General features: G+C 36.6%; 1 protein-coding gene across 2 annotated transcripts in view; it reads right to left on the bottom strand.

Moving 5' to 3' along the window:
- Positions 1-15,800, bottom strand: part of TBC1D32 (TBC1 domain family member 32) — a 181,799-nt gene that overhangs the window by 133,933 nt on the left and 32,066 nt on the right. For both annotated transcript variants that reach the window (XM_037045843.1, XM_037045842.1), the window contains exons 11-14: positions 15,630-15,689; positions 10,413-10,503; positions 3,428-3,568; positions 809-901 (exon numbers count right to left, since the gene is read on the bottom strand). In XM_037045843.1, the coding sequence (XP_036901738.1) occupies positions 809-901; positions 3,428-3,568; positions 10,413-10,503; positions 15,630-15,689 (385 nt within the window). The remainder of the gene's footprint in view (positions 1-808; positions 902-3,427; positions 3,569-10,412; positions 10,504-15,629; positions 15,690-15,800) is intronic.

Below are 15,800 nucleotides of genomic sequence, written 5' to 3'. Positions count from 1 at the left end.
AGTAATTTATACATCTAAATGCTTTAAAAGCAAAAAGAAACCTGAGAACTATTGTTAGGACTAATAAGCTGTTATAACTGTATATACATAACCTACCATTCAATAGATGCATTATTATGGCACTAATATGTGGCCCAAACCTTTTTTTCTATTACTCACTTGAGTTCCTCTCAGAATCCGTGCCAGCATTTCTAGAGTAACTTATAAGTCTAGGACACTATGAGTCTATGGAGTATGAGGGTGCTTAGATAAAGTGTTTCACTTTGCAAACTTTCACTGATATTAAAAAAATTAGGTTATTCTTTAAATGTTAGTATTAAATGCTTAAAAATATTAAACACTAACAGTCATTTTACTAAAAAACATACAGTGGGTTTTATTTTTGGTTTCATTCTTTAGTAAAATGAGAAGATACTAAAGTTTTGGTTGTGAAATTAAAAAAGCAAGGCGATAAAAACATCCAGGAAAATATAAAGGATAGAAAACATCAAAAAAAAAGAGTACATCAGTACCTATCAATCAAACTTCCCTTAATGGCATTTCTTAAGAACATCTTGATCTTAATATATAACGACATTAAACTTCCCAGGAAAATTTAAATTTTCCCAGGAAAATTTAAGTATAAAGGCTACATCAATAAGCAAATTTCAATCCCATGGTTTCCTTCCAGGACCAATGTAATTTATTATGAAAAATACTGCATCCTATGAAACCTCTCAACTAAACTAGATCAATCACTCAAAATATCTAGAAAATAAAACATTTAAATATATTGGATGTTTCCTATTTGAAATAGAAGCATAATTACCTAAATGTGCAGCTGATGTCATCTTTGGACAACTTGGTGAGGAATATATAAGTTGGGTAAACAGAACCAGAAGATCTGTAAGGGATAATGAATCTTCAAAAAGAAATAAAAAAAATTATTTTCTAGCATACACTTAAAATTTAAAAAACTTTAACTAAGTTTTCATCCCCCTAATCTGAGTTTTCACAGAGATTGTGGTACACTCAGGGAGAAGGAGACTATCATCCAAGAAAGAAGACTCCAGAAGAACAAATTAGATGTAGTAAATCAAAAGGTGGCAAGTAGTGCAGCAGCTGCTTTTGTGATATAGCGCAGTTTTACCCTTTATGTTGGGCCAATCAGTTAATGTACATCTACCACAGGAAGATCTATGAATCTATCAGGATTGTTTTATTTTATTCAATCAGCAGCAATACAATTCAGCTTAATATAGTGGTCCAGCTAACTTACCTATATATAGCAAGGTAGAACTGAAGTCAGAAAAAATTTCCTGAGCCAGCAACAACTATTTCAGACTTTGTGGCCAAATAGTTTCTCATAAATAATTCTGATGTTGTAGCATTAAAGTAGCTATTGATAATATGCAAATGAACAACTGGGGCTGTTTTCCAGTAAGACTTTATATATACCAAAATTGGTATTTATATATTTTTTTGCATTACAAAATACCCTTTGTTCACTTGTTTCTAAAAATTTAAGAATATAAAAACCATTTTTAGCTCACAAGCCATACAAACCTGGGTACCAGATTTGAACCACTGACTATAGTTCACCAACCTCTGCTATAGAATCCTCACCTAAGAAAATTCTAGTGAAAGCATCTGTGTAACATAAAGGTAAACATGTATCTCTGCTAATACAGTCAAATAGATTTCTCAAAACTGAGCTTACAGATGACCTATGATATCTGACAGACTGAAGTGCAGGTGTTAAAAGTCAATATAAAGTGCTAAATAAATGACAAATAATAGACATATAAACTTCAGTTAAATTCCTACAATAACATCATAAGTATATAACAATCTATTTTTGTAAAGTTTAACAAAATCCAATTAAATGGCAGCTCTTCTCTTGAAAGTCAATTCCCTACTGAGTGCCCATTATACACAGAATTATACTACCATAGGAAATATAAGAGAAGTATATAAAACAGATTCTTTTATCAAGGAGCTCACAATTAGCCTAACTCACGAGAAAGGATGTAGGTAAGTAAAACAATGAGGAAACAGTAAAAATAAGTGTTCAAAATGGAGACACTCTATAACAGGATTAGCAAACTACAGCCATTATGGTCTAATTTTGTAAATCTCACAAGCTGAGAATTGTTTTTAATTTTAAAGGCACGTATAACGTGTCAGATGTCCCCAAAACCATTCCCAAATTCAAGAATTTACTACTAGGTCTCACAGGATTCAAAATATGATTATACTCCCAACTATGTTTTTTTTTTACAACAAAAGGATACAAAGCAAAATCAAAAGGGAAAATGTACATAAGGTGAAGTCCAGAGCAAATCAGGTGCAAGGGTCGCAGAGTCCTCTTCCAGGGAAGTCACACAAAATACACTCAATTCTTCCAGCAATGAGTTATGACAACACATATAAAATGTTGTCTTCCAAGGAAGCTCACTAGAGACTCAGTACCCAAGGTTTATATTGGGGGCTGGTCACAAAAGCACTTTCTGCCTAGAACACGCCAAGACTCCAGACTCCCATAAGGAAAACAGACATTCATCATAAGCCACACTGTGTACACAAATGGTGTACCACTTCCAGGAAGAGTGAGATATTCAAGTTCCCAGTCTCCAGCCAAGATCCAAACTTGCAAGAAGTCTTTCTAAGGATAGTAATCTCGGGCTTGCTATGGTAACTCTTTTTTGCATGCATGAGTACAAGTATACACAAACACACACACACATAGAGAATACAACAGAGACCCATGGCCCACAAAACCCAAAACATTTACTCTCTGGCACATTACACAAAATGATGACCTTTATACTATATTCCTCCTACAGATTTAAAGTTTTAAGAGAATTAAAGAAGATAACTAATAATATGTACTGAAGTTTGATGGGGAAAACTTAAAATGAGTCTTAGGGTAATAATAACACAGAAAAATATTAAATGATACAAGGCTTTGCAGCTTATAAAACAGTATTCTCAAACTAATGTTTGTGCATCACAAAAATTTTGTGAGCCCAGCATCACTGATATTATTATTCATTTTTACAGAAAAAAAAAACAAAACTAGAGCTAAGTAATTAGCTCAAAAGATCAAACTAGTTTATAATGAACCAGAACTTAAAAAAGATCTTCTAGTTCTAAATCCAGATCTGGATGACACATTCATCATGTCTAGGATTTTAAAAGGCAGAGAGAAAGAAGGTAAGCATGAAAGGCTGGATAAACAGAAAAACAAATTATACATGAAGGGAAAAGCACACGCTGGAAAAGAACAAAAAGACAACACTACAAGGTGTACAAGCTATCAATAGACTAAAAGGTTAATTGTTATGTACCAGAGAAGAGACAATGCAGTATCTCCAAGTTCTAATAATCCATAGTACACAAATCTTTACCATACCAAGACATATTCATTCATCCTGATTGAACATACCTTTTCTATTCTTCAGCTTTATGGGAAATAGCTTTCTTCCTTGTGTATAGATCAATAATCTTCCCAAAAGGCACAGAGAGTGGATGAAATAAATATATTGTAATTCTTGCCCTGAGTAATAGAAGGTTTTCTGCTTGTTCCCTTAAGAAGGAAGCAAAAAAATTATATTTATTTTAATGCCATTATATTTTATAGTCCCTGCCATGGTTATCTTCTAAACAAGTCTGCAGTCTATAATGCAGACACTAGGTGTAAATTTAATTTTTTTTCCTTACTGTTTTCTAACATCCTTTGATGCCTAACTCTCTGGAGAAAAGCATTCATTATAAAATTTAACCAAACCAAAAAGTGTAATATGCATAGAGTGTTCATTCTCAAAAAAACATGCTAAGATTGTCAGAGGTATCATCTCTCATCAAAAAACACCTAAAAAGTAAGTTAAGGGAGGGAGACAATCAATAAAAAACATTAGTATTTAACATTACCAATTAAAAGTCAATGCTACAAAAGGCCATATTTATAACCATGTTAGCAAATAAAATGAAAGCCTCTAAAATATGTAAGCCTTCTAATACATTTATCATCTGTTCACTCATTCATCCATACATTCATGATCTATGGAGTACCTGTTGCATATGAGATCTTGAACTATTTACCAGTGTCAAAAACCAGTAAGAAGCGAGAAACTGGACTGCCAAGATAGAGCATAGGTAGACATGCTTTGTCTCCTCACACAGCCGTAAGGATCACAACTGACCTCAAAACAAAAAAGAACCAGAACTGACAGAAAATCTAACTGTATGAAAATCTTACAACCAAGGATTTCAAGAAGAAATATTCATCCAGACAGGTAACAGAAGAGAGATGGGGTGCCAAGGCAGAGAATGAGGTGTGGTGGTGGCTGGGTAGCAGCAGCAAGGCAATGAGAGTGGGGACTGATGGAATAGGCAATCCTACACTCACATGTGTCAGAGAGAAACTGAGAGGGACACCTGAGGAGCAAGTGATCCCAACCCCAGGCCAGACTGTGCAGCCCAAGATTCAAGCATGGGGAAACACAGCCTCATAACTTCTGGCTGTAAAACAACAGAGGCAGCTGGGGCAGCAGAAGAAACTGCCTATGTCTCAGGCCCTAGAACACATGCAAACACACCTACTCTGGGAACCACCACAGAGCAACACCTAGAGGGGTACATACAGTAAGTGGGTGAAGTCACTGAAAATGAGGCAAGTGCTGAGCAAGCAGCACTGTTCCCTCTCCAACCCCTCCCCCACATACAGGGCCACAAAGCAATAAATCGAGTACCCCAGTCCTGATGAATGTCTAAGACTCCACCCCTTACAACGTAACAGGTGTGCCAAGACAGGGAGTCAAAACAACTCTACCAAATACACAGAAACAAACACAAGGAGGCTGTCAAATTGAAGAGACAAAGAAATATGGCAAATGAAAAAACAATCAAAGTTCCAGAAAAAGAACTAAGTGAAATGGAGATAGCCAACCTATCAGATTCAGAGTTCAAAACACTGGTGATAAGGATGCTCAGAGAACTCACTGAGTATGGCAAATGCATAAGGAAAGAAATGAAGACTACACTAAGTGAAATAAAGAAAAATCCACAGGGAACCAACAGTGAAGGGAAGAAAGCTGGGGTTCAAGTCAACTATTTGGAACATAAGGAAGAAATAAACAGTCAACCAGTACAGAATGAACAAGCAAGAATTCAAAAAAACATGGAGAGAATAAGAAGACTCTGGGACATCTCCAAAAATGCCAACATCTAAATCGTAGGAATTCCAGGAAGAGGAAGAGCAAAAAATTAAAAACTTATCTGAAAAATGATGAGAGATAACTTCCCCAATCTGGCAAAGGAAATAGACATACAAGTTCAGGAAGCTCAGAGAGTCCCAAAGAAGTTGGACCTAAAGAAGAGCACACCAAGACACATCGTAATTAAATTGCCAAAGATTAAAGATAAGGTGAGAATCTTAAAAGCAGCAAGAGAAAAGAAGAGTTAACCACAAAGGAATTCCCATCAGACTATCAGCTGACTTTTCAAAAGAAATCTTACAGGAAAGAAGCGGATGCAAAGTAGTATTCAAAATCATGAAAAGCAAGGAACTATATCCATGATTACTGTATCCAGCAAAGCTATCATTTAGAATAGAAGGGTGGGTGAAATGCTTCACAGACAGGTAGAGTTGAAGGAATTCATCATCATCAAGCCCTTATTATATGAAATGTTAAAGGGACTTATCTAAGAAAAAGGAGATGATCAAAAATATGAACAGTAAAATGACAACAAATTCATAACTATCAACAACTGAATCTAAAAAACAATCTAAGAACCCTGGCTGGTGTAGCTCAGTGGATTGAGCATGGGCCTGTGAAGCAAAGGGTCACTGGTTTGATTCCCAGTCTGGGCACATGCCTGGGTTGCAGGCCAGGTCCCCCCAAGTAGGGGACACATGAGAGGCAAGCACACATTGATGTTTCTCTCCCACTCCTTTTCTTTCCCTTTTCCTCTCTCTAAAAATAAATAAATAAAAATATTTTTAAAAAACAATTTAAGCAAACAACTAGAACAGGAACAAAATCATAAACAGGGAGATCATATGGAGGGTTACAGTGGGGAAGGAGAAGGGAGAGAATTAGAGAAACGGTACAGGCACTAAGAAGCATTATTGATAGGTACAAAATAGACAAAGAGATATTTAGAATAGTATAGGAAATGGAGAGCTGAAGACCTTATATGCACAATCCATGGACATGAACTTAAGGGTGGGAGATTACTGGAGGGAAAGCGGGTACTGGGTGAAGGGAGGCAAAGGGGAAAAATTGGGACAACTGTAATAGCATAATCCATAAAATACACTTTAAAAAAAAAAGCAAGAAACTGGGCTTCCAACTCCAAGTACAGCAAATAGTCTTGTACAGGCACATAACAAGAAAGATAAGAGGGACAGAGAAGAGGCTAGCAGGTATCAAGACAGAGCCCAGGAGACCTACCTGCAGAAGCACTATAGACCCTACTATAGAGGCAATTGGAGTGATATCAAAGGGTTTTCAGCAAAAAAGTAACAACCAAATATGCATGTGAAGAACTGACGCTGATGTCAGCATAGAAGGTGAATGGAAGAAGGCTTGAAACAAGACTCATCAAAAAAACTCATGAATAAAAGCATCAGCAAAGAGAATGAAAAGCAAATAGATAAAAATAAATGTTTAAGAAAATAAAATCAGTATGTCTTAGAGAGAACTGCATGTGAACCATGAAAGAAAATTCCCAGGTTCCTAACGTCCTAGCTCAAGTAGCTGTGCACAGAGTGTCTTTCTCCTATTCAAGGAAGTCTAAAGAGAGTTTTTAAAAAGTTCTAGAAAGAGAAGAAAGTAAATTCAGTCCTTACCATTTTAATATTGAAATGCCCATGGAGCATCCAGACAGTTACACTAAGCATAATGAATGCATGGCTCTAGAATTCAAGAAAGGAGTGCAGACTTAAATATTTCAGAGTCACAATATTCATATAAACATACAGTATTTGAAATCATGAGAGTGAATGGCTCCCTTAAGAAAGAACAGGTAGACTAAGGTGAGAAAACAACAAAGGGAAAAACTTTTGAGTGCAAACATACAAAGAAAAGAGCCTTTTTAGTGACTAAAAATTTGTTGGATAAGAATGACAAAATCCAAGAAAGAATGGTGCCAGGAAGTGGAGGAAAAGGGCCACCAGAGCCTAATGTCGCAGAATGAGGACAAGAAATGAGGGGAGTTGATAATGGGAAGGTCATGGAGCACCAGAAATAGAAGCCTCATTTCTGTGGCTGAAAAGTGAATTTTTAAAAAAGTGAATAATAGGTGAAGAAATGGGGCCTAGGCATATAATGAAAACTTAGAAGAATTTTCTCTGAAAGTAAGGAGAAAGGTAAGGCACATGTGAACTTGCTCAGTTTTTTATATGAAAGAAATAAAATTAGCTTTGGAGGATACAGGGGGAGATACCAAGAGAAAGGGAGATACAGTAACAAGTAAATCAATGTCCCAGTTTGAAAACAAAAGCAAAAACTAGCAGATGGGGAACAGAATCAAGAACAGAGAAAGAGATCGACCTGGAACAGAAGGACATCCCTTCAGCCCTGAGAAAGGTGGCACTGAAAAAGGCATATAAACATGAATTTGTATGCATGGAAGCAGGGCATTTGGGGGATTCACATCTGGAAAGTTCCATTCATCTTAGTGGAATAGCATGCAAGGTCATCTCTTGAGAGAAAAGTGGGCAGGGGCAAGGTAGGGGTCTTGAAGAGACCAGTGAAGGCTTACAATAGCTATTATGAAACACCGAAGAAAAAGCATCTCAAAGGATACCGAAGCAACACAAGGAACAGCTGAGGTTAGAAAAATGTATGTACACTATCAATTTATGTCACAAGTGCTCTCTGCTCAATTTCCTACGGGCCAGAGAAGAAGGAAGGTTAAACCTAAAGTTAAAACACTGAAGGCAAGAAACTCTGAAAGAAAAAAGAGCAAAAATTCTGAAAGACTCAGCAGAAGAATGCAGTGAAGCACCCTGAGAGGAAAGAGGAGAAAGACAAGCTATTAAAGGCTGGTAGAGTTGTAGGGGGAAAAGCACTATATAAAAAAATTTTAACATAAAAAAAAAACTAGAAAAACCTATAAGTTTAGAAATAAGATGTGTATATAAACTTATCTATCCTGTTCTTTTTTGTCTTTTTCTTTTTCCTAAAGAATGAATTCTGGCTTCCGTACCTTGTCCTGCACTGTGAAACTCTGACATTTGAAACCCATTAACTGTCAGTGTTTAACCATTTTTCTTGCTCAAGTTAGATAAAGATTTACCCAAGGATAAAAAAATAGTAAGATTATCGTCACACTCACAGAGAACTTAATATTTACTTAGAGAACCGACAATAAAATAACTGAATGACAAATACCTAATTCACATGACAAGTTGTGTGATGTAAGAAAAAATCCAGACTATGAAGAAAATCCTCTATGAAAAATTGAAAAAGAGAGTTTATTTTTCACAGTAAGAAAGATGCATTGGTGTAAGGGATTATGGATGGGGCAGTAGGTGTATGAATGATAAAGGTGTATAGACACTGGCATACAAAAGAATCTTGACTGTAAGAGAAGATTCATTTTAACCAATAATTAGGCCTGGCACTAGCAGCAGCCAGCCTAGATTCACAGCTTGGCTTCACCTCAGAATCTCCAAGCCCAGCACAAGCAGCAGCCACCGCAGACTGCTTTATGGCTCAGGCAGGGTGGCCTTGAGCAAAACCAAGGTGAGGGCTGACCTTGGCCTGAACCACCCAGGAAACCAGAGAGCCTGAGCATCCAGTGGACAGCTACAGATGAGGTCAGAGCACCACCACCCTGCCCTGCACAGGTGATCATCCACACAGGGTGGAGCTTGATGGTCAGTGGTCACAGCCAGTCCTTGAAGCTGACTGGCCTGGGAAAATCCCTCCCACTAACCTGCCAACAGCAACCAAAGCTCAACTACAAGAGGAGGGTGTACTCAGTCCAGACAAGGGCATACATTGAGCACCCAGCTTGGGTGAATGGAGCAGTGGTATCACTGGACCCTGCGGGACACTTATTACACTAGGCCACGCTACCAAGAAAGGGAGTCATAATAGCTCTACCTAACACACAGAAACAAACATAGGGAGGCTGCCGAAATGAAGAAACAAAGAAACAAGAGCCAAATAAAAGAACAGATCAACATTCCAGAAAAAGAACTAAACAAAATGGAGATAAGCAATCTATCAGACTCAGAGTTAAAAACACTGGTTATAGGACGCTCAAGGAACTTAGGGAGGACCTCAACAGCATAAAAAAAGATACAGTTAGAAACAAAGGATATACTAACTGAAATAAAGAACAGTTTACAGGGAAACAACAGTAGAGTAGATGAAGCCAAAAATAAAATCAATGATTTGGAACATAAGGAAGGAAAAAAATACAAAAAAATAATCAGAACAACAGAAGAAAAAAGAATCCAAATGACAAGGATAGAGTAAGCAGCCTCTGAGACAACTTCAAGCATTCCATCACTCACATCATAGGGGTGCCTGAAGGAGAAGAGGAAGAACAAGAAATTGGATAGTTATTTGAAGAAATAATGAAAGATAGCTTCCCTAATTTGGTGAAGGAAATAGACTTATAAGTCCAAGAAGCAGGGAGAATCCCAAACAAGATGGATGCCAAGAGGCCCACTCCAAGATACATGATAATTAAAATGCCAAAGGGTAAAGATAAAGAGAAAATCTTAAGAGAAGCAAGAGAAAAGAAGTTAGTTACCTATAGGTGAGCTCCCTTAAGACTGTCAGGTGATTTCTCAAAAGAAAGTTTGCAGGCAAGAAGGGAATGGCAAAAAATATTCAAAGTCATAAACAGCAGGGACCTATAGCCAAGATTGTGCTACTCAGCAAAGCTATCACTTAGGATCAAAGGCTAGATAAAGAGCTTTTCAGATAAGAAAAAACTAAAGAAAAACATCATCAAGCAATTATTATATAAAATGTTATAGGGACTTATTTAAGAATAAGATCAAAACTATGAATAATAAAATGGAAATAAATGCGTATGTATCAACAATTGAATCTAAAAAACAAACTAAGAACAGAGACAGAATCATGGATACAGAGAGCACTCTGATGATTGCCCAATGGGAGGAGGGTTTGGGGGAATGGGTGAGGAGGGGAGGGGATGAAGAAGTACAAAGAGCCACCCTTATTTTGCCATGTACAATGTGTACTTTTTGGCCCAAATTTTTGAGGGGAAAATAATGAAAAATAAAAAGCTATAATTATGGTTTATATTTTAAATTTGTGACATTAACAAAATGATGTAATTTACCATGCTAACAACTATTAAAAAAAAAGTTACTACTATGCTATTTTAATTAATAAACTGTATCACTGTTCTAAGTATATAACAGAGAAAACCATACTTACCACAATGCTTTGAATGTCCCACAATCTCATCAGCTTTCATGGCTTCACATAACTCAAAGTACTGAACACACTGCTGAACTGCTGTAGTTATCTAATAAAATAATAACTTGTTAATCATAAAAATTTGCAGCCTATAAGTCCTGGTATGTGCTAGGCAGAAGATGTCTGCCTAACCAACCCCCAAGTTTAAAAAATGGGCAGAGTCTTTAATGAGCTTCTCTGGTAGACTATATTTCACAAGAGCTGTCATAATTTGATAGTTGGAGAAAGACTGGGAAGCTTACACTTGGTGTTCTCCAGACTTCACTAAATGCACCTTTTCCCTATGCCAATTTTGTTTTGTATCCTTCTTCTGTTATAAATCATAGCTGGGATTAGGACTATATGCTGAGTCTTATGAGTTCTCCTAGAAAATTATCAAATCTGGTGGTGGTCTTGGTGACCTCGTTCTATACCTATACATCTCATCTAAATCAAACTTTAGAGATTTAAATCAATACTGTAAAACTGCCTCCTAAAAATCTGAATCTCACACTAGACATGGTCAAATCTACCAAGCCCAAAGGCATTACCTTTTCCTAATTCTCCTATTTTTCTCCTACTGAGAGAGTCTCACATTTAGGTAAGTAACTCACTCATCTTCCCACCCCCACTCAAAAGGCCAAGTTCTCTAAATCCTACATTCTAAATATGGTACTCCTAAGTCCATCCATTTATCCAATTCACTCTGTCAAGATCCCTAATTTATGTCTCTATCGTTTTTTGGCCTTGGATTACTCAGAAGCCTCTTCTTAACCTTTTTGCTTCAATACTACTTCTCTCCTATCTCTACCTAGCATCTTAAACCCATTTTCCAAATATTCTAAAGCCTTAGTATGATGTTACTTCAGTACTTAAAAACCTATCAGTGGCTTACCACACCTCCAGAATAAATACCAATCTCCTAAATTTGATGCTATATAGTCTCATCCTCCAGACAGCCCCTGCCCCAACCACAAACACAGCCACAAACAAACACAGAGATACATCTACCTGTGTAAAAATCAGTCACCAAAAGCCAATTTATCACACAACCAGTCAAACAGCCAACTCATCAAAAGCAAATTCACTAAAAATTTCATCAATCAATACACACCAATTAGATTTTAAACACACTCAAAACTCACATTTATATCAAACTCAATACTGTCATTTGCAAAAGCAAAGTGGCTGTGGACTTCCTTTTAAAAAAAAGGTCTTTTCCATTTTTATGAAATTATGTCCTGCCCCATGCATGAGTGAAACAAACTGAAGCAACTGACACATACCTGATTTAAAGCATCCAACGTTTCAAAACCTTCATTCACTAAGTATTAGTTTTCAAAGAACTAATTTTCAAGAAATTTCTCTAATACCAATTCACATTTCTCTTAGCAAGCTATGTACAGTCACATAAAATGTGCAGTTTCCATATGAACTATGTGTTTTCCAGTCACTAGGCCTTTGAACACGATATTACATTTCCCTGAAATATTTTCCTACCACTACCTACAGCACCCACATCATTTTTCCAGGATAACACCAATTCATTAAGAATAAAAAATTCCCCACAATCTTCAGAAAAGTGCAATCTGTTTTATAAATGACTCTAATCTATTTAATATATCAATGATAAACATATGCAAACATGGTAACAGGTATCCAGCAGAACAAGTTTAAGCTTTTGTATATCAATATATGTCAGAAGATCTTAAAGAACTTACATCTAAAAGCCAAGCAGTATTAGCCCGTTGCTTCTGAAAATCGGCCAGTAACAGACACACTCCATGAAATACATTTGTAAAAGCCAGTCAGTCAGTCAGCATCAATCTCACCTGAGTCGCCCCTCTTCCGCACTTGGCTGAACTTACTCTCCCCTCCGAAAGCCCATAATTCCCTGAGTTCGACTTTCCCCCAAACCACACAGAATTAAGAATATGCTTTGCCCAATTTAAGTAAGCAATAAAGCCAGCTTCATGCACTGTTTCGGATGCTGAAAAATGGTCTTAATCCTTGAAAACTCTGGAGCTTCCACTAAGATTATCTTGAAGACTCTGATTTGGCAGCATTCAGTGGGATCTTCACACAAAAAAGAGTTGCTCCCCAGCCCTGCCCCTCTTGGGTCCCAAACTGACATTCCTTCGGATCTGCCACCATGTCAGTGTGTGTTAACAACCACCTAAGCTTCAACTCCCTTCACTACGCTTCCATTGCAAAATTTGTTATTCTAAGATTTGTGATAAGAGTTGTTCAAATGTGCACAAAGTAAGCTTTTATTTTGAAGGGTCCCTATTGAGTAAAAATTTTTGCTATCAACTTTCTTATTCTTCGCTTGTTTTGCTTTGTTATTAGTACAGTCTTCACTCCATTTTTTCTCCCTGTTTTATCCTGCATCTGCTTCTGGCTTATCTTGCATCTACTGATTGTCCTGTAGAGAACAGAAGGAGGCACAGTCCAACCCGATCAATCAATGCTAGTCAGCCCTATTTTTACCAGCTACTAGCAAAAATATTATGCAAAAGCAACTGGTCAAATTCCCTTGGGACTCCTACAAAAATTTTGTGAGGACACTCCCTGGCTTGTCAATTCATGAGAGAGGCAAGTCATTGGTTGCCATGTCACTGATCACATAGCCCCTTCCAAGCTCTGGCTTGGTCGGAACCTGACACAACATTTATGAGCACCCACTCTTGCCCAAAAGTGTAGTGATCTGATTCTTGTTTGTCATGAGTTTCTCCAACTCAAAGACGCAGCATCCTCCTGATGGAACTCCCTCTTTCTAGATAAACTTACTCTTGCAATCCTAATTCTTACACATACCTTGTTAAAAAGCAACAACAAACATGATTTAGAATAACAACTGCCATTATAAAAAAAATAAGTCAAAGAAGTTCTAAAGAATAAAACAAAGGAGCAAAGAACAGTTAGCTTCTTTAACTGAGAACTCAAAACACTCTCTCCAAAATAATCTCTCTCAAAGACTCAAGTTCATTTCCATCACACCTTCAGAAGCCTATCCGCCTTGCACCCATACCTAGCTTCACCTTCACAACTCACTTACACCCACTTCTGTTCCTGGTACTTCTTCCCCTAGCTTCTTAAGCATGTCACATTTTATTTGAGAATAAGTAACAATCAGAGAAAAAGGTACAATCTCAGTAAAGAAATAATCACATCATACAATATCCCTTTAAAACACGGGAACAGAAAGCAGATCTAAAGTTGGTAAATTTAGATGTTAGTCTAGCATCCAATTGAAGGTGTGAAGAATGACCATCCTAAACCTCAGAAGATAGAAATTTGCTGTAAAATTCAGGATCAAATCTGATACTTATTCTCCTGCACTATCAATATGTACCAAGATGAGAGGGTGGAGGGAGTATTAAAAATATACTGTTGTAGAAAGAACCTATGATAGAAAAAGCAAACTGAGAATCTAAATAACATTACTGTCAATATTTCTAAATGACTTTGTGAAAGAAAGAAGAATAGAAAATGCATTACACAAAGCCATTTCAGGAGTCATTCCCTTAAGAGTTGATGGGCAAAGATTCAAGTTGTTAAAAATAAAAAGTTAAATATTTACGCTGATAGCCAAAGTACCTTCCAACTAGTTCATGACTTTGCAATACTATGGAAATAAAACTCTCAACTTCCTCAGCTATCTCTTTTTAAAAATGACAGTACATATACATAAATTATCTGTTGCCTATAGCTACCCATGGAAAACGTCATAAATGTCATAACTCTAACAAACAGAATCACACAGAGTAGCCACAAAGCAGATATTAGTTATAAAGTGAAATTAAAGAAAATGAAAAATGGAGTTTCTCAGTTTCCCTAATCACATTTCAAGTTTCCAAGAGACAGATATAGCTGGTGGCTCCCGTACTGGGCGAAGCAGACATCCCACTGATGCAGAAAATGTTGTCCAAAGCACAAAAGAGAAGCTGGGAGAACTGCCGTAGCAGGTCACCATGCTGAATAGGCCGCTCTGACTAAAGGCTTTATGAGAGGACTTCTTTTACAACAAAAGACAAATGGTTCAAAGTCTCCACTGTGTATGTGCAAAATCTGATCATTAATTCTGAGAATAAAATGGGAGAGAAATGAGACGTGGAAAGATACTATTTCAATTGAGTTTGTCTAAAGATTTTTAACCACCTATTACCTCTACAAATAAATTCCGTTTTTTTTTCAATATACCTCTTCTCCTTTCTGAAGCTCAATTGTTTTGATTCTCAAACACAAAACAATTACTCTTCTCTTTCACTTTATGCTCTACTACATTCACTCAAAAATTCACAATTCTGCTCTGGTTGGTGTAGCTCAGTGGATTGAGCGTGCGCCTGCGAACCAGAGGATCGTGGTTTGATTCCCAGTCAGGGCACATGCCTGGGTTGCAGGTGGGTTCCCTGCAGGCCAACTCCCAGCAGGGGACACACAAAAGGCAACCATACATTGATGTTTCTCTCCCTCTCTGCTTCCCCTCTAAAGATGAATAAATAAATAAAATCAAAAAAAATTCACAATTCCATGAATCTTTCCCCTCACCTGACTTCTAAACCCAAGATTCTAACTATATAAATCATATTTATCATCTCAAAGTCCTATTAGTATAACTTGCTAAATATTTTAATAAATTTCATATTTTTCATGTTTATCACAATTATTTGAATTGCTGATTTCTTTTCATTTCTTTTAACTGCCTTTACATATTTTTCTACTAAGAGCAATAAATGTAAAAAATTCTGCTACTGTATTTCACAGTACTAGTTCCATTTGGTATAACCTGGATCAACTTTTACAAATGCAAAAACATCTATCATTCTGAGTTTTTTCATTCAACTTTAAGTCAATAGCCTGGGTATATTTTATAGAACTCACTCCCTTACAAAACACTGATATGAATTACATTACATGATAATACTTAAAAATGTGGTTTATATCTCAAACTAGCTTATTAACAGCCAAAATTACTATACAGTTATGTGTTTTCCTCACTGTTATCCCAGCTGTATTTGAAGACTCTACTTTTATCCTTTTATGTTCCAGAGAATGGTAGTTTGAAAATCACATAAAAGGGGGACTCCTTTATTATCCAATAATTATCACTTCATCTTTGCACATTCAAGTTATAACATCATATATCCTTTTGTGATATTATATCTCAACAAAAGAACAGAAATACAGACTTACCAGAGATTTATATTTCTTTTCAAGAAGTCTTAGTACAACAGTTCTGCTATAATATCCATGCTAAAATTAGGAGGAAAAAATGGCATTTAACATTCAAACTATTCTATTCAAAATCTGTTTTTCCTACATCACTTCCAATATTACCATAAATTACACAGTACCTTAGTTTTA

This window comes from Sturnira hondurensis, unplaced genomic scaffold (assembly GCF_014824575.4).
Source record: "Sturnira hondurensis isolate 20B ecotype Veracruz unplaced genomic scaffold, ASM1482457v3 Scaffold0004474, whole genome shotgun sequence".
In the NCBI taxonomy this organism is placed as follows: Eukaryota; Metazoa; Chordata; class Mammalia; order Chiroptera; family Phyllostomidae; genus Sturnira; species Sturnira hondurensis.
The sequence above is the reverse complement of the archived record's forward strand: the minus strand, read 5'-3'. Positions and strand labels throughout refer to the sequence as shown.